At 37.2% G+C, this 22,544-nt stretch overlaps 1 protein-coding gene across 1 annotated transcript in view; it reads left to right on the top strand.

Annotated features, from left to right (window-relative positions):
- APLF (aprataxin and PNKP like factor) overlaps window positions 1-9,898 on the top strand; it is a 38,969-nt gene extending 29,071 nt beyond the window's left edge. The window contains 3 exon segments of the mRNA XM_063316506.1: window positions 2,103-2,149; window positions 4,977-5,018; window positions 8,884-9,898. Of these exon segments, the coding sequence (XP_063172576.1) occupies window positions 2,103-2,149; window positions 4,977-5,018; window positions 8,884-9,092 (298 nt within the window). The 3' untranslated portion in view covers window positions 9,093-9,898.
- The last annotated feature ends 12,646 nt before the right edge of the window (window positions 9,899-22,544 follow it).

Here is a 22,544-nt window from a genome sequence, read left to right as displayed (position 1 = left end):
ATTATCTAAGTGGTTATTAAAGGTTCACCACAACCCCTGAAATGAAATCTAAAATAAAGAGATTTCAAACCACAGGAAACAATTATATGTATACCAAAGCAAAAAGTGGCTTAGACAGTTCACCCAACCTGTTGCTGGTAGAGATTATAGAAGCTGCAATCAAATACTGCAGGAGTGAATCCAGCCAGACAGAAGTGAGAGCCTTTGTTAGAACCTGCCTTGTGGCGAAAAAGGCTTATTTCTCCATCCTTATTGCATTCTCCAAGTATTGGCCAGTGGCCCTGTTCAGGGCAACCTAATCCCTTCTGGGTCAGGAGGGATTAGTAGAGCATCTGCAGGGTCACTGTGAGGACTATTCTTGACACCTGGTGGATAAAATCAGTTGAGTGAATTGTCCAACAGGGGTTTTGCTACATACTTCAGTTCTTTTGGTTCCAAGTCCCATCTTTAATTACAGTTTGCAGCAAGAAATTATCTTTTACAAAGAGTCTTGGTAGGCCACACTTTAAAAGCATTTGTTCTATGGGAAACATTTTTTAGCAGCTTGTATTGCAAATGCCAATTATCCAATACTTTGGTTTAAAAAAAATACTGCTCAGCTCCCATTCAAAGCTTTTGAAAACTTTTGAGTTTATGTTGTGGCTTTTCTATATGACATACCTGGGATGATGCTCTTTTATGGGACAATAATGGAACTTTCTAAAGCTTTGGAATATTTTAGCTGGAAGCTTATGCTTTGCAGTATGTACTACTGGGTTTGTTCTTGTCTTCAGTTTTATTTTGATTGCCATATCAGCAATATCATCTGGATCCTTCTCTTCGTTTGCCATTTTTGTCTTCAGTGTCATGGAGAATTTATTGATTCTTTTTATCTCTGGAAGATTAATTTCTTATTGACTTTTTGGCAGCAGAAATTTTGTTGCATTGAGGTGCCTATGGCAACAGGTGTGTCTGCAAATTGTCCACCACTAATAAGCATTCATTTTGCTTCACTGGTTTAGCAGAAAAAACCAGTTAAGACTTTTGCTCATTACTGGTAGCTCACTAAACAGATCAGAAGGAATTGTGCCTCTTGATTCCAAGCACTTTTGTAGGAATTACAAGTCTTACCGTGACTTCTGCAGCTTTGGATTCCATAATGGTGATTTCAGTACAAAAGCCACCTAACTGGCCTTCTCTTGTGACCCCTCAGCAGAGTTAGGTTTAATGGTTCAAGCCTCAGTAGATGTCATTTAACCACCTACACTGGACAAATATCTTGCTCTTCCCTCAAAGCTGAAGAACAGTAAGTCAGAATGGCATAACCTCCCCACCCCACACACAGACACAGATACAAATCCTGTCACGTATCTTGCCAGCAAAGAAAAAATTCTCTACTGCTTTGTTTATAGAGCCTCCATTGATCAAGAGGAGAGCAAGACTCAAGGGAGAGCAGTTGCTTTCCTTGCATCTGGGCACACTTACTCTGGCTGCACATGCCTAAGAAGACTAACATATTTCAGTATTTTTTTCCCAAAGCTACACTTCAAGGAGGAGTCTCAAACGTAGGAGCCTGTGACAGATGGAGAAATGCCTGGAACTTTCACCAGACAAGATGTGACAGGCTAAAGCTTCCACTCCCCTTGAGATTCAAAGTTTCACACCTAGTTACTGGGCTCCAGGAGTTAACCTGACTATTAAACCTGACAATTACTATTCCTGGCCATGCTTACCAAGAGTTTCAGCATACAAACCATTACTGTTCGCAATACCCATACTCTCCTATTAAATTCCCTGCATCCTATTTTCTATTTTTTAAAACAACAACAATATTTCTTCATATTGTTTGCTACCAATGTTTTTCATTTTTGATAATAGGCTCATTGCTGGTCTACTCAAATGTGTGAAGAAAGAGCATGTAAAACCTAGGAAATGGATGGATCAAATGTTATTTCTTTGAAAACAAGAAAATCATACTTCCAATATGTTTATAATTTATTTGCCAACCTTTGAAAAAAAGAGGAAAATAATTTGCTTTGCATTTCATTTTTCCTTTCATTCAGAGCTTCAGGCTATTAGATGAAAAACTCAGATTCATCTTCTCTGACTCTTTTTCCTTGCAGGAAAAATCCACAGCACAAGTTGGAATACAAACACACGGCTCCTCCAGGTAAAGTGTTTTTATTCTAATGTATGTGAAGAACAGATCTTTCCTAATGTAACTGGTAAGAAGATATGGTGTTAAAGAATGTTTCTAGGCAGTACTGTGGAAGTGTGGGAATTGATGTGATTTGGGGAGTTTTGAACATTCCTTATTCTAGTTCAGGATAGTTTGATTTTGGTTTTTGACTATAAATCAATTAAACAATCAGAAACCATGTTGCACGTTATTAAAGACTGTACACTAAAATAATGCATGAAAATACATTTTTAGTAAAATTAACAGGTATTAAGGATTGAACGTAAGTGTCATTTGAACAGAATTTGGTGAGCATTCTGGAGATCACAGATGACCTGCCAGCTAAGAAAAGGGTTCCCCTCTGAGCTACCATACATTTGAATTAGTAGAAGTATTTTTAGGTCAGATGATCAAGCAAAACAAAAGGAATGCATGAGAATATTGTTAAATTTTCCATCCAGCAGAATATTAAATCAAGCAGATGTAAGGACTTTCCTATGAGTTGGGTAGAGGTTATTAACTAGTAATTGGCAAGGGAAAAGGGTCTTACAAGCTGGCCTGTTATGATAAGGGTGGAGAGTTATATTTAAGATATATTGAATGCTGTTGTCAAGAGCCTATTGCTTCAGGTCTAACCAAGCTTTCTCAGAGCCAAATGAGGTCAAGTATTGAGCTGATAGCTGTAGCATTTTAAATCTACTGTAGATTAGTAACTGCCTTCCATGATGACATAAACTTATAAGGTCAAAGAATCCAGGGAACTGTGAATGAAAACTAATCTGAGCCAAAACTTCAGGCAGCAAAGCTGCATGCAAGTCTCTACAGAAATTAGACCAGATTCTAATCTTAGTGTAGAATTAGCTATACATTGGAGAGTTTGCAACAGGGATTTTAAATATTAGATTGGACAGCTTTGATATAATTGAATTATGATAGTAACACATTTACACTCCATATAAAAGATGGCTGATATATTAGCTGTATATATTTACACATACAGATTTTTTTCTTCAAGATCTCTCAGGACTGGAGTAAACATATCACAGTATCAATATATAAAAAAGGAGATGATAAGATCCTGCAAATGCTTGCCCTATCAGCTTGCTGAATATAGTAAGCAAGATACAGGGGCAACTTTGGCAGGTGGGGAAGGGGTACAAATAAGTCAAGATGGTGAGCATGACTGTGCGATTAAAGTCCTGCCCCTTTTTAATGTGGATTGATACATGTAACAAGGGGTGGGGCTTTGATCACGGTCATGGTTACCGTGTTGCCTTTTTTACTAGTTCCACCTGTGTGGATATCCCTGGCAAGCTATATTCCAGCCAAGTGCATAGATGATTGATTGATTGATTGATTGGAAGTGCTCTTGGAAGAGTAAGCTGGATTCAGAGAATGGTAGTCAATGCTTGATCAATGTCTTGTTTTTCATGTTCTAATAAAAATTAATTATCCCTCAGGTATCATCCTTTTGCTTTCATTGGCTTAAAATTAGCTTTAGAACCTAAGCTGGCCTGAGATGGAGCCTTCAAGCTCTTACCCTCTAATGTGGAAAGGAACAACTAGTTGTCAACTGTGATAAAAGCAAAACAATTGCTTTCTTCAAAAGACCTCTCATCACTGTAAAAATCAGTGGTGTTAGTATCAAATTTAAGTGTCTGCATAATTTCTTTTCAGGTATGAACAGTCAAGGGCTGTTGCTACCCAGGCCAAGAGCTGTAATCACTCCCCATGGTTTAAATGCCATATTTCAGTGTGCCAATTGCAAAGCAATCATTACATCCCAGCTGCAACTTCTTGTTATAGTTACATGTATTCCATATACTGCATACCTGAAATTTGCCCTTAATGTGAGCAGGTAAATTTGTTACTTAATTTTTCAGGCGTGGTGAAATTAATACACTTTATACAACATAGTATAATTGTGATAGCTTACATGTCCAACATATTCTTTCCATGAAAAAAGAGCTTATTTTACTTACAGAGATATCAAGTTCTAATAAAGGCTTCTGTTGGGAAGAGTAGGAAGAGTTTTCCTCTTTCCTTTAAGCTTCCAAAAATCTCCCACACTGCTTTGGAGAGTCCCCTACCCTGTGCAGAAACCTTTCAGGTTATAAATGGAAGAAATGGATGGCAATCCCATTCCCACCTTTTGCAAGGTGTCCCAAGAGCAGACTCAACTCAATGCAATCAAAGTGAAAATTTAAACCAATAGTTAAGATGTAAAAAATTAAATTTACATATGTGCTCCAATTTTAATTTGGTTTGGACTGAGGATAAAGTAGCAATTTTATTATTTACAGTGAAATCCTATGCAGTCTTACTCTGCAGTAAGTCCAAATGAACAGAAGGGGGTTTGCTTCTTTGTAAAGTGTTTAGAGTGCACACTTGGACCTGTCTGTCATAAACAGGAGTACTCCTTTACAGTTAACTGCTTTTGAAGTTAATGGAAGGTCAGACTGAGGTGGCTATGGTATGAGTCAGGTATAAAATTTTCAAGAATTACTGACACATCTTTCATAAAGATTAAATATCACTCTGAATGTGTGCATGGTGATTGGCTTGTTGGATAAAAGAAGTGAAATTGAAAGAGCCCTGATTCAGAATGCGTTTGGTTGTTCAGTGAACCAAAATAAATATGTGAAGAAGTTACAATGCCTCTTTGCGGGGTTTGGTGGACCTATGAAAAGGGATGGAACTCCTCGCAGGGGATGCAGATGAATAGGAGAATTTTAACAAAGGTTCCTTCTTCAGTTTTAATAAAATTTGGGGTTGTTTGGGTTGTTTTCCTGATAATAATTTCTTTTTCTTTCTCTAGAATCTGAAAGAAGGCAGATGAGATCAAAAGTTACAAGAAAAGGTGAGGATTCTGTACATTTTCAAATACTACTGTTCTGTGAAAGGGTCCTCTTCTACCAGTAGTTCACGTTTTCTGAATACTCGATTGTTTGAATCAAAACTAAATATTTGTCTCCATTTTAATGTACAAGATACAGACCACTAGTAAACATAAGGAGATTCAATAATTAGCTTTGATCACCTGATTGCCCCAGGTAAATTAGTATAGAAATGACTAAACCCATAATTGTGAATGAAAATAAAAATGGCTTCTAGGAGAAATCCTAGTTTGTGTGTTTATGTAGATGACACTGTTCAGAGGCCCTATAAAGTTTAGAAAAGAAGTTCGTTTTTCTTAAATTAGTATCCTAACTTTATATGGATGTGCTGTTCCTGTGTACAACCTTAAAGAAATTCCTTCGTAAATGTATCCATTTCCCTCATGTGAATAATGAAATGTTTTAATCTATTCATGCAGATCAACATTTCTGTAAGCTACCAGTTCCCCTAGAAAAAAGGGTTAATTTATTTTAATGTGATGCTTGGATTTGGCATGCAGTTTGTATTGCAAATAGTTTGAGCAATTTAATGTGAAGTAGTGACCTTTTTAATATGTTTCTTGTGGATCTGTAGACTAAGCTACAGATTCATTTATTTTTTTAATTATAGAAGTGATCTCTTGGAATGTATCCTAATATCCAGAATTCCACACAATTTTTTAAAAGTAGCTTGCTATTTGGAAGCCAAATCTCCAATAGCATTTGTTTTTAAATTGCATAAATTTATTGGGAAAGGAAGAAATGGGAATGTTATTAGTATTTCCCCCAAACATGTTCAGCACTGATATTACATGTGGTATCAATTATAAAATGTCTGTAAATTACTTAAATGGCTGAGGCTGAAGAGGGGGAGAATTAACTTAAAAGCTCTAGGGTAAGGATGAACACATGCTTTCTAGAAGTGGGACAAACTTTTTAAAATTTGCATACTCTAAGGGCTGAAAAAGGAGTTGCAGTGACATCACCAGATAAATGCACTTTTTCTGCTTCCTAATTTTGTAAACCTGTACCCATCATGGAAAAAAAATCACATAATTTACTTTCAGTGGTATGATTTTTAGAAAGAGAGCTATGTACCATTGTGCTAGAGAAATAATTATCCATAGCAACTTGAATTCTGCAACTTGAATTCGGGTTATGTCCAACCATAAAGCTGACCCCATAAGTAACACATTCCCTATATAAAAAGAACACAACACAAGTGACTTCAGATCACTTTGTCCAAAGAATGGAGTGTTCAACAGAGATGAAATCAGAGCTTTTCCGGAAATGAGTTTTATTTTTACTATTTTTTAAGTGTAATAGCAATTCAATAGTTAGCTGTTGAAGGTGCTTCAAAGAAGCAACAATAAAATAAAGGTAGACAAGAAGCAAAGAGGCAACATTTACTCTATGAGATGATTTATTTCACTCTGCAAAGGGGAGGAAAAGGAGAGTTGCTCTTGAAACTGAAAAGCTGGCAAAAAGAGCAAAAAAAATTATGCTTCTTTATGTTCTGTTTAAATACTGGTAGAGGAAGCAGTGATCCATTAGTGAAAAGAGAGGCAGCCAGTCTTATGCAAGGGTAGAGGGGGCAGAAAACTTAAAGGGACTGAAAGAGATGTTGATTACATTAGAATGCAAAAAAGAGGATTTAAGTTTCATCACTGAGCAGGCAAGAGGTTCTCTTTTCCATGATAGTGGAAGATGACAACTGGTTATGTAATCACACTCTGATTGCCTGCTCTTGCCGACTATATCGTTTCAGGCAAAATGATGAATGAAAAATAAAATGGGAGTACTGGGGCAAAATTGTGATGAACTCACTCCCTTGTCGACTGCTTCCTAGTGCTTTTCTGAAGGTTAAAGCTTGTCAAAAGTCAGGATTGATGTTTTGCATTTCACACAGTCCATTCCAAATATGCTTGGAAGAACTATGTGACCTGGCTAAAGTCTCTTTGCAGTCCTGCCACAGTAGTTCTGCATTATATATTGCGGTAGAGGAAATTGAAAAGGCTATTCTTAGGAATGCTGCAAAGGGAGTTTTCGTTCCAGGATAGCTGACTTGAATGTCTCTTTAGAGAAAAAACTAAGGACATACTGGCATGCTGGGAAAAGGGAACCATATTTGAATATAGTAATTCTTTTTCTTCAAGAGTGCCTTGAGAAAGGAAAGGAAAATTAAGTGTTAAAAAAAATTGAAAACACCTTTGACTAACCCAGCTAGTATATGCGTATCTTGGGGCCACTCACCTAAATGACAGCTTTCTAAATACGTTGGTAATCTGCCATCTGTAATGTGAATATGTATGGTCCCAATAGCATTGGTACAGTGCAAAATTATTCTATTTCAGTAGCGTGCAGGTTTATGATTTGTAAAATGGAGGTTGAAATGAAAGAGATTTAGGTTGAAATCTTTATTTAGACTGCTGTTGATATGTATATTTATATCAACTATGGCTGTGGAGCCCTTTGGATTCAGTCTCTAAACCAGTGTTTCTCAACCTTAACAATTTGAAGATGTGTGGACTTCAACTCCCAGAATTCCCCAGCCAGCCATGCTGGCTGGGGAATTCTGGGAGTTGAAGTCCACACATGGTTGAGAAACATGGCTCTAAACTGTGCTTTGAAACATGTAGGAGTTCGAACATAGCACTTGTCTACAACACCTTAAAGCAGCTTTGCCATTTCCAGGGATCACATTGCAGCTGCTGTTCCACTGCCTCCCCAATATACAGCTGTTTTCAGGTGTTGCAAAGCGCAAAGCCCCATCTGGAGATCAAACCTGAAGTACTCCAGAGCCCTAATACTAACTGTGAAGAATGTGTTTCTAAAAATGTAATCCATTCTGCTAGCCATTCTAAATAGGTTATAATATTTAGTTTTTATACAGTAGTAGGATACAAAATACCAAATAAAATGATGGAGTATATTAAAACTACACTTTGAACCTAGGTAGGTTTTATACTATTTAACTGTCATGATTCTTCATCAGGAAGGTTCCTTCCAAATTCTAGCAAAAAAAAAATTCTTATGATTTTAAATCTCTTTGCTGCATTTTTTTTTGTTACTGAAAATCAGTAATAGTTGAGAAGGAAGATGTGGTATAGATTTTGCCTTATTTGCTAAACTCAAGTGTTCAGAGCATCAATTTCTTTAATAGTTAACACTTTAAAATAGTACTACAAGCCCTCCCTACTACCAGATCACTACTCCAGAAGAGTAAAATTTGTCTATAGGCTACTGGGAACGCTAGTAAGAAATACTGGCTGGTTGGACTGTGTGAATATTTGATTCAGGAAAAAAAAGGTTCAAAGGGGTTTTAGATGATCTAATGACATCAGTTAAATATTTATTTATTACATTTGATAATACCAGACCACAAGAAATAGAGAGCAAATTGGTTGTCATCAATTTGGAATAATGACAACCAATTCAACTGCCTTTTGCGCATACAGAATGGATTTTCAAATCTATTTGGAAGTCTGGATAAAATCAAATAGACATTTTCCAAATCAGAATTTGGGTGATTTGCACTGAAGAACATTGAAGCTGGAGTGAACCCATTAGCAAATAAGATGAGATACCAGTGGAATTGTTGTCTTGTTTCACTAATTAGATTGAGGAGGCAAGGTACCACCAGTTTACACATTTTCATGCAATTTCTAATAATAACTAACACTTTGTCTCACCTGTTCAAACTGTGTTTCTGTATTGCTAGCAAAACCAAATTTATTTGAAGATCAAGAATGAAATGATATAATTCAGTTCTTAAGGTGGGGTATGTCATTATCATTTTGCATTGGTCACCCGAGGGTTTTAATTTTTTTATTGTTGAAAATTATATAGTAAGAAGTGTTCTTGCGAATGAGAGTGATGATGACGGTGAACCAAATGAATACAACTTGAATGACAGTTTTATAGATGATGAAGAGGAGGAAGAGTGTGATCCTACTGATGAAGATTCTGACTGGGAACCAGATTTTCAAGACAATGACAGTGAAGATATGGACATGCTTCTCAAAGAAGCAAAGAAATTTGCTAAAACCAAGAACTAACTGTATCCAAATATTTTGATAGAGTTTATCAAATGTCATTCAACTACATGAAACTCTCTTGAAATTAAGCTAAGTATTGTCATCTTAGAATTAATATCTGTTATATTTAAACATTCTCTGGTTGAAACCATTTGTGCTCTTTGAAGAAGATGCAGTTTGAAAGGTAGTCATAATGGTTGCTGGAGAACAATTCAGGCTTGTTGCTGTTTTGAAGACACATTAAGGATTGATCAGTCCAGATGGAACTAAGCCATTTGAATTTCTATTCAGTTTAATAAGGTAAGCTAAAATACCAAACACTTTCCTCATTGAAGTGAGTGTCATAAAATGTGCAAAGATCTGGCTGCAGTGTTGCCAGTATCCCATTAAGTGGCAATTTCACTAACTGAGTGGCTTAAATTGATGTTACCTCATAAAATTGGATTATGTATGTACATTTTCAAAATTACAATTGCTCCATAGCTGATAATGCTTGTGAAAAAATCTTAAGTGTTAGGCAGTACACCTAACATTGCTGGATTAATATCATCTATGTAGTGGTAGATAATGGCTTTATGATTTAAAGTGAGGGATGCTTTCCTAAACTTCGTATTAACTCAAGAGCACATTCCTTTGCACATATGGATACATAATAATGCCATATTGGTAATGGCACTAATTTGGATTTCAGTTCATTTCTTTATTCTGTCAGGCTGACAAAAAAACTGTAAATAGTAACTGCTTTTTCCTGTAATATGCTGTTTAAGACTAAAAGCAGTAGTATTTCTATTTGAGAAGAAAGTGTATAAATTTATCCTGAAAGACAATTATGTTCCAAATCTCTCTCCAATATTTTAGTTCCTCTGAAGCTACATTTACACTATTACATTCAGTTGGCTGAAGCTGAAACAAATCCTAAGTGACTGGCTTTACACTAGAACTTGAGACACAGTTCTTCATAAAATGTCTGAATTGCACTTTGAATCTCCGTATGCAGATAGCAAGTGTGAACATCTGATCTTTAAAGAAAAGATTCCGTTTGTCATTCTTCTGGACAAAAACAGTCAACTCTGGCAGACACTAGTGTCTTGAAGTGCAGTACTTTCTTAAGATGCCAGAACTGTGTTGTAAGACCTGTACAGCTATGAATCTTAACTCTTAAGAGCAAGGAAGTCAGTAGCTGTTCATGTCTTGTGCTAAACCATACTATGATTTGTATAGTTTTGGCACACCATGTTCTGCAAACCCAGCAATTCTGGTTTGTAAACCAAACTTTGTAGCTTAGAGTAATAGGGGAACCTAGCCAGTGTTTCATGGAATGTTTCCAAGTCACGGAAAGAATACTGCAGGTCTATTTGAGCTTTCTTTTAAAAGCTTTTAACAGTGGTTTTAAGTGGCACAGACAGTTTATTTTTATTCTTTTTAACCCATAGAATAAAAGAGAATATAGGCCATTCCCCACCCCACCCCACCCCCATTCTAAAGCATTATTAGGGTGGGGACAGTTCCATTTGTACCACTTGAAAGAATCAAAACACAAAAATAACTTAGAGTTGTATGGGAAAGGAGGAAATAAAACATCCAGTGGTCTTGTATAGGAAGGAAGGTGGCAGAAATAATAGATGCAAAGAGGCACACTTAGGAAGTTAAAGTTGATTTAAAGTTGCATATTAGAGCCTGGTAGCCATTCTCATGGGTTGAGACAAAACAGCATTAATTGCCCATTTTTTATCAGCTTATTGAATATTGTTTAGGACTAAGAGAAATTTGGATTTGAGCAAGATTTTTAATCCCCTGATCTTTCATAATTAGAAGATTCTTTTTTTATAACAGATTCTACACTGCGTGCACAATTATTAGGCAAGTTGTATTTTTGAGGATGAATTTCATTATTGAACAGCTACAGTGCTCTCGGTCAATCCAAAATGTTAATAAACCTCAAACCTGAATATTTAAGAAAGTAAAAGTGAGGTTTTGGCTTTCTTAGGAGCATATCTATGTGTGCACAATTATTGGGCAACTATTAGTGTGCAGAATTATTATGCAACTAAATGAAAAACGAAAATTCCCCCATCTCGTTTGTTTTCATCTGTTAAAGTGAGAATAATAACTCAAAATTTACAAATAAACATTTCTGACATTTCAAACAAAAAATCAGCGACCAATATAGCCACCCTTCTTTGCAATAACAGTCATAAGCCTTCCATTCATGGAGTCTGTCAGTTTCTTGATCTGTTGATGATCAACTTTTTGTGCAGCAGCAACCACAGTCTCCCAGACACTGATCAGAGAGGTGTACTGTTTTCCTTCACCGTAAGTCTCCCATTTGAGAAGGGCCCACAAGTTCTCAGTAGGGTTTAGGTCAGGTGAGGAAGGGGGCCATGTCATTATTCTTTCATCTTTGAGGCCTTTACTGGCTAGCCACGCAGTGGAGTACTTCGATGCATGCGATGGAGCATTGTCCTGCATAAACATCATGGTCTTCTTGAAAGATGCAGACTTTTTCCTGTACCACTGCTTGAAGGAAGTGTCTTCTAAAAACTGGCAGTAGGTTTGGGAGTTGATTTTGAATCCATCTTAAACCTGAAAAGATCCAACTAGCTCATCTTTAATAATACCAGCCCGTACCAGTACCCCACCTCCACCTTGCTGGCGTCTGAGTCGAAGTGGAGCTCTGTGCCCGTTACTGATCCAGCCACGGGCCCATCCATCTGGTCCCTCAAGAGTCATTCTCATCTCATCAGTCCATAAACCTTTGAAAAATCTGTCTTCAGATATTTCTTGGCCCAGTCTTGTCGTTTCAACTTACGTGTCTTGTTCAGCGGTGGTCGAGTTTCAGCCTTCCTTACCTTGGCCATGTCTGTGAGCACTGAACACCTTGTACTTCTGGGCACTCCAGGTAGGTTGCAGTTCTGGAATATGACAGCACTGGAGGATAATGGGTTCGTGGTAGCTTCACGTTTGATTCTTCTCAAATCTTTGGCAGTTAATTTGCATCTTTTTTTCTCAACACGTTTCTTGCGACCCTGTTGACTGTTTGCAACAAAACGTTTGTGGTTCTGTGGTCACACCCCAATACCGTAGCAATTTCAAGAGTGCTGCATCCCTCTGAAAGACTTCTTACAATTTTTGACTTTTCAGAATCAGTTAAATCTCTTTTTTGGCCCATTTTGCCTGAGGAAAAGCTGCTGCCTAATAATTATGCACACCTTGATATAGGGTGTTGATCTCCTTATGCCACACCCTCCCTCATTACACAAATACACATCACCTGATACGCTTATATCCAATAAGCATTCAGGTTTATACAGCTTGGAGGTGGAAAATATGCATAAAAATGATGATATGGTCAAAATACTCACTTGCCTAATAATTGTGCACACAGTGTAGTAGCATTATAATCCCTTGCTCTCATTACTAACAAATTTCTTCTATGGATCTATAGGTATTTGAGGAATCATTCAATTTCTCATGAAATATCTCTTGATTAAATATTGTATGGTACATAGAATAATAAAGCATTCATAGGTGGAAAAGGTGTAAATATAATGCCATACATTTTAAAAAAAATGGTTCCTAGCTAGGAAATTACTAGCAAAATCAGAATTAATAGCATTAAAAAATGCACCTCTAAATCTAATAGAAAAACTTTCAATGTCATGTAGCTGGAATAAAGGACAAACTATAGGGTATACGCTATTTCTGGAAGTCCCATTCACCTCAAGTCATTTCAGTATGTTCAATATGGTTGCACAACATGGTTTCTTGAGTTACCATATGTAGTGTTTTCAGGAGAAAGAGAAATGATTCTGTAGCCCCAGATTTTTAAATAAATAAACTCTGTGTATGTGTGTATGTGTGTATAGATAAATAAATAGGCTGAACATGTGCAAAGTTAAATCTGACTTTCCCAATCGGCAGATTTAGTTTACACAGTGAAATGTCAAAGGCTGCTTCTAACAAATAAAGTTATGTAATGGACTGTATTTAAAAAACGGTGAAGGAATAAAAATAGAAGACCTCTTAAAATACACATCAACTTCAAAGTGAATCTCATCACATTTATTTTAACCCAATTACTGAATGGAACTCTAGGCTGTGTTTAATTTGTGCCAAAAAGTGGGGTTAAATTCAATTTTTCTCAGTGGAGAATATTTCCTAGGAATTTTTCCTAGGAAAGGAATCAGAATTCATCCTAAAACTTCTAAATATGTCAAATTGTTATAAAGATCATTGGCATGAACTCTGATTTACTTGAATAGACTTGGATGGAATTTCCTGGTTTATCTGTAAAATATAAGGAGGTATCTGTGCACAACAGAGTCATATCCTCTGCCTAACAAACTCAAATATCCTTTAGGTTTTCAGAATTCCTAATGATGCAACTCTAACAGCATTCCTTTTAAACAGGAGTCTCCCTATGGAATAATTTGTCTTAAATTATGGAATATCTAGGGTGCAGGATGAATGGGCAAGGATAAACTAGGTGGAAAGATGGGATGGGAGCAAAATCACTGTTGTTTATGTGACAAGGTTAGCATGTACAATTTCACTGCTGAAATGCATTCCGAAATGGTTGCCAGTAATTCAGAGTTTGGTCAAAGTTGACTGTATCCCACTAATCAGGTTATTACAGCAAGGGGTTTCAAACGTCTTCAGGCTGCAGAACCAGTTTGTTAAAACAAAAATTCCCAGAACCCCTGATCAAGAAAGTTGGGGCTTCTGAAAGTCAGCTAACAGGACCTGCCCTTTCCACTATACCTTAGTGACTAAAAGAAGAAGAAAAAAGTCTCTGCAAGGGACTGATGGGAACAAAACCCTCTCTTCAAGGGACTCAGCCTTTGTCCCTTGTGGAGGGAGTATTTTTTCTCTAAGTTCCTTACGGAGAATCTCCCCGCCCCCCCCACATCCCACGGGACCCATTCAAGACCTTGTGGAACCCCAGGGTTCGTGGAACCCAGTGTAAAAAACTCCATCTTAGAAGACCATGTCATAGGTTTCTATACACCCTGGAAACATGCAGCTAGTCATAGTACTGGAAAGGTACCCTGAACTTCAGAAGTATGGTGAGAATTAACTTTATTGTCAGAAGGGTACCACCAATTTGATTGATTTGGCAATTTCAGTATCCTTTGCAGTAGGGTGTTGTCCAATTCAACAGCTTCATACTGAGGGTGTCAGTCTGGATGTTGGAATAGGATTCTGTGTGAAAGAAAAGGGGGCATTTTCATTCTCAGATAAACAGGTCGTAGACTATGTCTATCAGCTCTTCCTTGCTTGCTCGGCTTTATATAATTAAGCAAAAGTTTTCCAAGACACAAAGAATATATACTTGAAACTAATATTCCTACAAATAATAATGCTTCCTTTAAGCTGTTAATTGCAATGCTAGTCCTTATTATATTGTGGGAGCTACAATGCTTTTGCAATGATGCCTGGAGCTTAACTTTATACCTAATGTATATAAATTTTATTTTTCCTTCCCATCTTCTGCTCCGAAGCATTCATCATTTATTAAGGGATGTTGGTTTTCTGTTGCAGTTTGCAGGAAGGCATGATTTCTTTTATTAAGGGCAGAAGGGACAATTACTTCCCAACAGAGCACATTTTCTCTTTCCCCAGATAAGACCAAGTCTAGCTTTGCAATATTGATTTCTCTGGTCTCCCTCTGACTTTCATTAATGCTGATAGAAGCTGAACTTCCTGACAAGCATGTCCCCGTGTGCTCTCTTTCTTCGTGTGCTTCTCCATGAATTTCTATAGCATGCAACGAAGTGACCAAGAGAACTGCTGTGACCAATTTCCATATCTGGTGATGGCCAGTTCTACTGAAACAAATTACAACTACAACTTCATTGTTGGATAGGGTGGTCCTTCAGGATTCCTTCAGCTAATTATTGTACTTTAAAAAAAAAATCTCATTCTTGCTAGATTCACAGAGTTTGGAGGGAATAGGGAGCTGAAGCAACCACTGTATGTGTGCAGTGTCCTAAAACTATATATCCTTTATTCTTTTTTCTTTTTCTTTTCCTCTTTTTTCCTGCTTTTGAGTTGGATTTCTTGGTTTTGCCTTATTTTGCCTTTGTCGTACATCACATCAGAAAAACGTAGCTTCAGTGGCATCATGTTACTTTTTGGGCCACCTCCCCCTTCTCCTTTGCACTCATGATTCTGAACTTGGGTCTTTAAATTATTCTGCTGATCACGATCTCTGAGTTTTCCTACTATTACATTTGTTTCTCAAGGCTCTTCCTGCAGTTAACTATATTATCTTCCAACATCGGGGGTTCTAGTGCTTTTTATCAACTATTTCAAGGCTAAAAACCAATTTGTGAGAATCTGGTTTTTCCTGTTGTTTATGCCAATCCTTTAAAGCTTTGCCTGAGAAAGAGTGACATTTGGAAGCATTGCTTGTTGCAAAACTCAAAGCATGCCTAAAACTGGAGAGAAATAAAATGATCCAGCAGAGGGGATACTGTTAATCCTTGAGAAAATGCCTTTAATGAAATATATGAGATATTACGTATTAGGTTACTATACAGATTCTTAAGTTTTAGCTTGATCCTGGCTAGTAAGCATTATAATGTCACAGCTCCCTGTTCTGTCACAACACCTGCTAAACAGATCAGGAATGAAATGTTAAAACGATGGGAGGGACAGGCTGGAGTGAAGAAGAAGCCTTATTTAGCAAACTAAGATTCTGATCCTTTCTCAGAAGGTGTCATAGATAAGAAATTGCAGCCTGATCCCTCTTATTAAACTATTTTGTTAATGTTACTTTTTTCCATTACCAACTTACTTATCTTCCTCAGTGGAATTTGACTTCAGAACATTCAAAAGCATAGGTTGTCAAGAGTTTAAAGCAAAGCTTGTCAAAATGCTTATCTTCCCCTCCCTCCATTCCCCCTGTATAGGTTTTATCAATTTAATTGTAACACTAAAAATAAACAATAGAACAACCTTAGAAAGTTACTTGTAGCAAAACAAAGGTCTGGCTGGTGAGTGAAGGAGAGAGATACACCGTATCATTTTGAAAAAGTAGCTATCAAACTGCATGGAAAAGGCAAAATCTACAGAAGTATACTTTTAGGCCTGCCTTTTTCACATCCAGCAACTGAGCAATACATACCCCATGCTCAACAAAGCCATTTTAATTGTGTCATGAGGTCTGTACATTAAAAATACAAGGGTTGAATGAAAAATAATGCCTCCACCTCCATAACTTTAGTTTAGATAGGGATATTTTAATAAATGAAACAAACTTTTCTGTTCCTGTATTTACTTCTCCACATAATCCCCATTCTCTGTATGCTTCTGTTGATGATGTACAAACTTCTCAAAGCTGTCACAAAAGATCCCTACTTTCTGGTGTTCAACCGGGTTCTGACAATACTTTTCACCTCTTCATTTGAGTCAGACAGATGCCCCACAAAGAGGCAAAATTATTCCTTCCATTTTGGAAATTGCATGGTGCCAAGTCTGAACTGTATAGCAGAGGGGTAAGACAGTGAGATCCAACTTTGTAATTGCTTCTTGGGTGAGCTCTTGTCAGTGCACTTGAAGCAATACACTATGATTGACTGCTGAATAAGTCCCTCCAATTGAAATTCATTGGCAAATGCACATTGTTTATAGTGGTGATGTGTTAATCTGAGTACTGTGTGTTGCTAGACCAAAAAATGCAAAGCTATTGAATCAGGAAGAGCTGATTTGTGTGATTAAGAGCCAAGTAGGTGACCTGTGACAGCAACCAATGAGTTTCACATGAGAAATACTGAAATGAGGTGTGAGGCTTAGTGTTGTCATGTTGCAGCAAAATTTCCTTCTTCTGCTTCCAAACTCTGCTTAATCATTGTTTCAGGGTATTGAGTGTTGCAGTGTAGCACTCTTGAGTTGATAGTATACCAAGTTAAAGGAAATCCATGTGACTAACGTCTGTGTCCCCAAGAACTACAACAATGAATTTTCCTGCTGAAACCTGGGTTTTGATCCCCCACTTATCCAGTAAAACTTTGTGACGATATTCTATAGACTGATTTCTGGCTCATAATGATGAACTCATGTTTCACTTACTGTCTGATCCCTCACCTTCATTCTTGTAGCATGACAACAATTGCTGGCAAATTTCAGCTTTTGAAGATTTTGTCTCTGCTTTCAACATATGAAGGACCCATCTTGCACAAACCTTTTGATATTGAAAAGCATTAATAATGTGACTCATGCATTTCTGTGAAATGCCAAGCTTGACAGCAATTTCCCTTTGAGTGATGCTCAATTGTCCTTAATCAGTTCATCAGTATTTCTCATGTGAAACTCACTGGTTGCTGTCACAGGTCACCTACTTGGCTCTTAATCACACAAATCAGCTCTTCTTGATTCAATAGCTTTGCATTTTTTGGTCCAGCAACACACAGTAATCAGGTCAACACATCACCACTATAAACAATGTGCATTTGCCAATGAATTTCAATTGGAGGGACTTATTCAGTAGTCAATCATAGTGTATTGCTTCAAGTGCACTGACAAGTGCTTACTGTCAGCTTCCATTTCATGAACAATAGGAACACAACCTTTTCTTACAACAACTTCCCACCCACTGAAGTGAAAGAAAAGATGTTAAAGAACACATCAGAGCTGCAATGTGTCATAACTGCCGTCTGTTGGTGACTTACAATATTGGAAGCATTACTTTTCAATCAACCCTTGTATGTTCTCTGGACACACTTTTTTTTCTGTTGCAACAGTTGAGCAACACAGATCCCATCACCCAAGTAAACTGAGACAATCATCTATAAAAGCACAAAGTGAAAAGGAGGCACAGCCACAAGTGATCTTTTAGAGCCGCCATCCTTCCCTACCTTCCTCCCAAAAGAAAATTAAAAGGAAGAGGGAAATATTTATTCCTTCCTTCCAAATGCCTTACAAATATAATTAAAAAAACAGTGCTTAACAGGAAAAGGGGATTGATGAGAAAAACAGCTCTTTTTTTAAAGGATCTGGATGAATAGAATCAGAGATACAGTGCAATGCTATTGTGCTCTTAAGACTTGCCATAATTTATTTGATGTTTTTGTCAAAGAAAAACGTTTTTCTCTGCTTTCAGGATTCTGTTTAGAGTAACAATCCTTCCTTTTGAAAATTTGTATCAGATATTGGGATCTGAGAGAAAGCAGGTTTATCTTGCTTTTTGTTTTGAGCATCTGATGTTTTCTGACCAACATTAATGCATCAAGCAATACATAAAAAGAATTTGGCTGTTGAAAATACATTAGCTTTGAACTTCTTATTATGCCTTCTTAACTAGATGCTCCAAGGTCCTGACTGTTGCAAAAGTGCTTTTTCTTAGCTATTTGTTTAGCCAAACATATGCTGGACCATTGCACATTAAAGAGTGATATGCAGGAAATCTTTTTCCATAAAGAAAGGCAGAAACAGCAATGGAATTCTTGATACTATCTTGAAAGCCACAGTATCATTCCCAAGCAGCACTGTGACAATGTTTCAGAAAGGATGTCAATATATTAAATCAATATTCAGCTGAGATGACAGTGATACTTATATTTTTCATTTAAGTTTGTTTGTTTTTTTTACTTGTTGGTGAGTCTGCCTAGCTTTATTATTTTCTACCTTTCAAGAAAGGAGATCACAGGAAATGCAAATAATGGCTATTCTGTGAATATATAAATGAAGGAGGTAAATAGAAGAAATATGGTCATGCAAGGAAAAAATCTTCAGAATGAATGGGATGAACAATGAAAGCTTGACCAGAACAAAATGGAACTGACTTTTCTGAGCTAGACCCAGGGATAGGCACTAGGTGACTCTTTAGATGTTACTGGTTTACACCTCCCATCGTCCCTACCTAACAAGGCCAATGGTAAAGGGCAGTCTGATGCTATGTCCCTTCCATGAAGAATGAACTGACTGGTAAAGAATTTCTGGAATTCTGCTTGCCCTGTAGGAAGGAGGAGGGAGGTAACAATTATGATGTCTCCTTCCATCTGCAATTTCCTGTGCCTTTTGAGAAGATGCAACACATGAAGCCATATAGGGCAAACTAGCGACATGTCAACTTCACACTTCCTGCTTCCATTAGGAAGTTTCCATTGACCCCATATGCCTCTGGTGAGTGGAATGGCTTTTCTATTCATAAAATGAGCAAGCTGAATCCATTCCCTCATTCTGCAGTCTGTATCCTGAAGGGGTATTAACTGCCATATTTTAGGTGGATAGATATGTATCCATTTGAAATCTTTGTGGATTGTTCTCCAGAGAGAATTTCTCTTGAAGTCCTGGGAAACAGAATATTTCTAAAGAATTAAATGCACCATTACTTTTCCAGCAACAGCTGGTCCACATGCGTTCATCTTATCAAGTGCACAATTACGTTGTATAAAATAAATTGTGTAAAATAAACAAGATTAGAACTGCAGTTAACTTTAGGGTGAGGTCAGCAGAATTATAACTACAGAACAATGACCTTCAGCCATTCCCTGAAGTAGAACAAAGCTTCTAAAAGCAGTAGAGAAAGAAAGCATAATAGTTAACAATCCTGAGGATTGTTTCAAACTCCTGAACATTTAAAAGATGAGCTCTTGCCATATGGTCAATTCAATGTATGTTGCTATAACTCACACAGTCACAAAGTTATATAAACCAATAGCCTCTTGTCTCATTTTTAAATCATCATAAAGTGAACGTTACCTTCTGATGAATAAAACAATAAGCTAGCTGTTACAGGCTGTCATGCTCCTGCTTTAAAAATGGCACTTATATTGCACAGATATATGGTTATATAATTGGATCTTATTTTTACCATATGATTTGCCTTTTGTAACCTTTTTTTTTTTTTTTCATCTTGTAGGATTTACTTTATGGTCCACCAAGTGGAGCCAGGAGTAAACTTGTGGCAGACTCGTATAGACTCAGGTCCCAAAGTGTGATTATTTGTTAACATTTTTTATTTACAAATGCATATATTACACAAATGGACACAGACACGTACAGCATACATGGATATGGATATGGATATATATAGTATATATAGTATGTGTGTGTGTGTATATATGTGTGTATGTGTGTGTGTGTGTGTGTGTATGTACACACACACACACACACACACACACACATATATATATATATATATATATATATATATATATATATCAGCATAAATTCACTAAAAACTCTGAAAAGCCTGGGTAAGGAAATGGGTTTGAGTCTGTCCTAAACTATAACAGATATATTAGTATGTATAATAAAGTGAATACATTACAGTATATTCTACTAAAGTACTGGCTCTGTTCTGACATATTTAGTAATATCTTTTTAGTAAAGTCTTACAACGAGTTCCTTTTTTAGATCTCTTCAGATGATTAATGCTGGCACTTAAACTGATTAATCATCAGGGCTCCCCTTGAGATAGAATGAAAGTCTCAGTTCCTGTTATTATGTCCTCTTCATTTATAGATACTTTAAAAATGAAACCATTTAACTCCCTTGTTCTATGACTGCCACTGAGCCAACTACAACACATGCATTGGCGGCACTGAAAAGTAATCCTGCTTTTACCAACACATTGGGTAACAATCACCCTAGCCCAGGGGGGAAAAGCTGCTTTGGAGGGGCCGGGAAAGCTGATAGAGCTTATTGACTTGGAAGTCTGCTTTCTAGAACCGGGAGAACTCAAGGGTGAGGGAGAGAAAGGGGCTGTCTTTTGCAATCTGAATAAAAGGCAGGCAATCAGTTTTGAACTTGGAAACAAATGTGGAAAATGTGTGCCAGCCCCATCCCTTCAATGTCAGTGGGAACCTTTTAAAAATGCCAAATGGTGGGTGGGATGGAAAACCATCAGCCACCTCCTGTTTTTCATCTTAGCTCTCCAGCTATTACAGAATTTCCTCTTCACTACTGCCATCATCACCCCTTAGGACTGGCTAACCAGCAAATTGTAGGTTATTTGACTTTCAATAAAATCATGAAAGAAGTTTGTTTGAGTCAAGCAGCCTTTGCTTTGCTTGATTAAACTATCCATATGGATAGCTATTTTTGAAATAGAAGGATATTCAGTAATAATAGATACACCACAGGGAACACTGTTTAAAATGAGAACACAATCACAAAACATCTGTAGATAACATTCCCATTATTAAAGTCACTGAAGATGTATTGTGAACTATCAGTTACAGATGTGTTCCAAATCCAGCTCGCCAAAATATCGGGCCTATTCATATAATACTCTAAGTAGGCTAATTGTCTATGTTGCGGGGCGGAGATAGTGAATTGTGAAAACATCCAAAAAGATTAAACATAGCCCTTTTGAGACACAGTTAAGCAGAAAGACCCATTTGGCATACCAAGTCATAGGATCATAGCGTGTACAGTAAGAGTTGGAAGGGACCATAGAAATCACCTAGTCCAATTTCTTCCCAATGCATGAATCAACTTCTAGGGCACGCTCAAGAGATGGCCTCCAGCCTTTGTTTAAATACTTCCAGCAAAGAGAATTCTCATCATCTCCTAAAGCATAGTTCAAAAACTTGTTAGAAAATGTTCTCTGATGTCAAACAGAAACCTACTTTATTATAATGTAAACCCATTGTTTCTTGCCCTGTCCTATGGAACAACTCTGAACACTTCTGCCCTGTTTTATATGTGACAGTCTTTCACATGTTTGAAAACAGCTATCATACCTCCCTGCAGTCTTCTCCAGGCTAAACATACCAAAGACTCAAACTGTTCCTCCTGCGTTTTTCCCTCCAGGCCCTTGTCATCTAATTTGTTAATGTTTACCCTAAAATGCAGTGCCCAGAACTGGACAAAATACTCTAGATGTGGTCAGACTAATGCATTATAGAGAGCAATGGTAACTTCTCTTAACCTTCCTTCCTTCCTTCCTTCCTTCCTTCCTTCCTTCCTTCCTTCCTTCCTTCCTTCCTTCTCATCCACAAAGGCATTTAAATCATTTTCACATGTATTTCTGTCTCCTAAGGTCCCAGCTCCTGTTGAAATTCATCTTGTTGGTTTCTGCCAATAGGTCTGACTTATCACAGTCTTTAATACTGCCTTTTAAGGTGCTTTTCTTGTTTGCAAATTTGAGAATCTTAATTAATTCTCTCATATGAGCTACTTATTTATTGAACAGTACAAAGCCTAGAACCGAACCCTGTGGTACCCTTGTCCTGACATCGAGCCATTGAGACATACACAGTGGGGATGACTATTTAAGCACCTCTGTATCCATCTAATGATATTAAAAATAATAAAAGGCAGGATAAAAATCAAATAAATAAATAGATAGATAGTCCAGCCCCAGTTTACCATCCTCTCTACAGCATCTCACTGCAGACTTTGTGACTGCTGAAAAAGCAACTGTCTCCATCACAGAACTTACAGTCGAGGCTAGGCAACAGAGGATATACTGCACGTACCTCCAGTGATTGACTGCAAATTCAGTTCATTATTAAAACCTCC

This window comes from Candoia aspera, chromosome 1, assembly GCF_035149785.1.
Source record: "Candoia aspera isolate rCanAsp1 chromosome 1, rCanAsp1.hap2, whole genome shotgun sequence".
In the NCBI taxonomy this organism is placed as follows: domain Eukaryota; kingdom Metazoa; phylum Chordata; class Lepidosauria; order Squamata; family Boidae; genus Candoia; species Candoia aspera.
The sequence above is the reverse complement of the archived record's forward strand: the minus strand, read 5'-3'. Positions and strand labels throughout refer to the sequence as shown.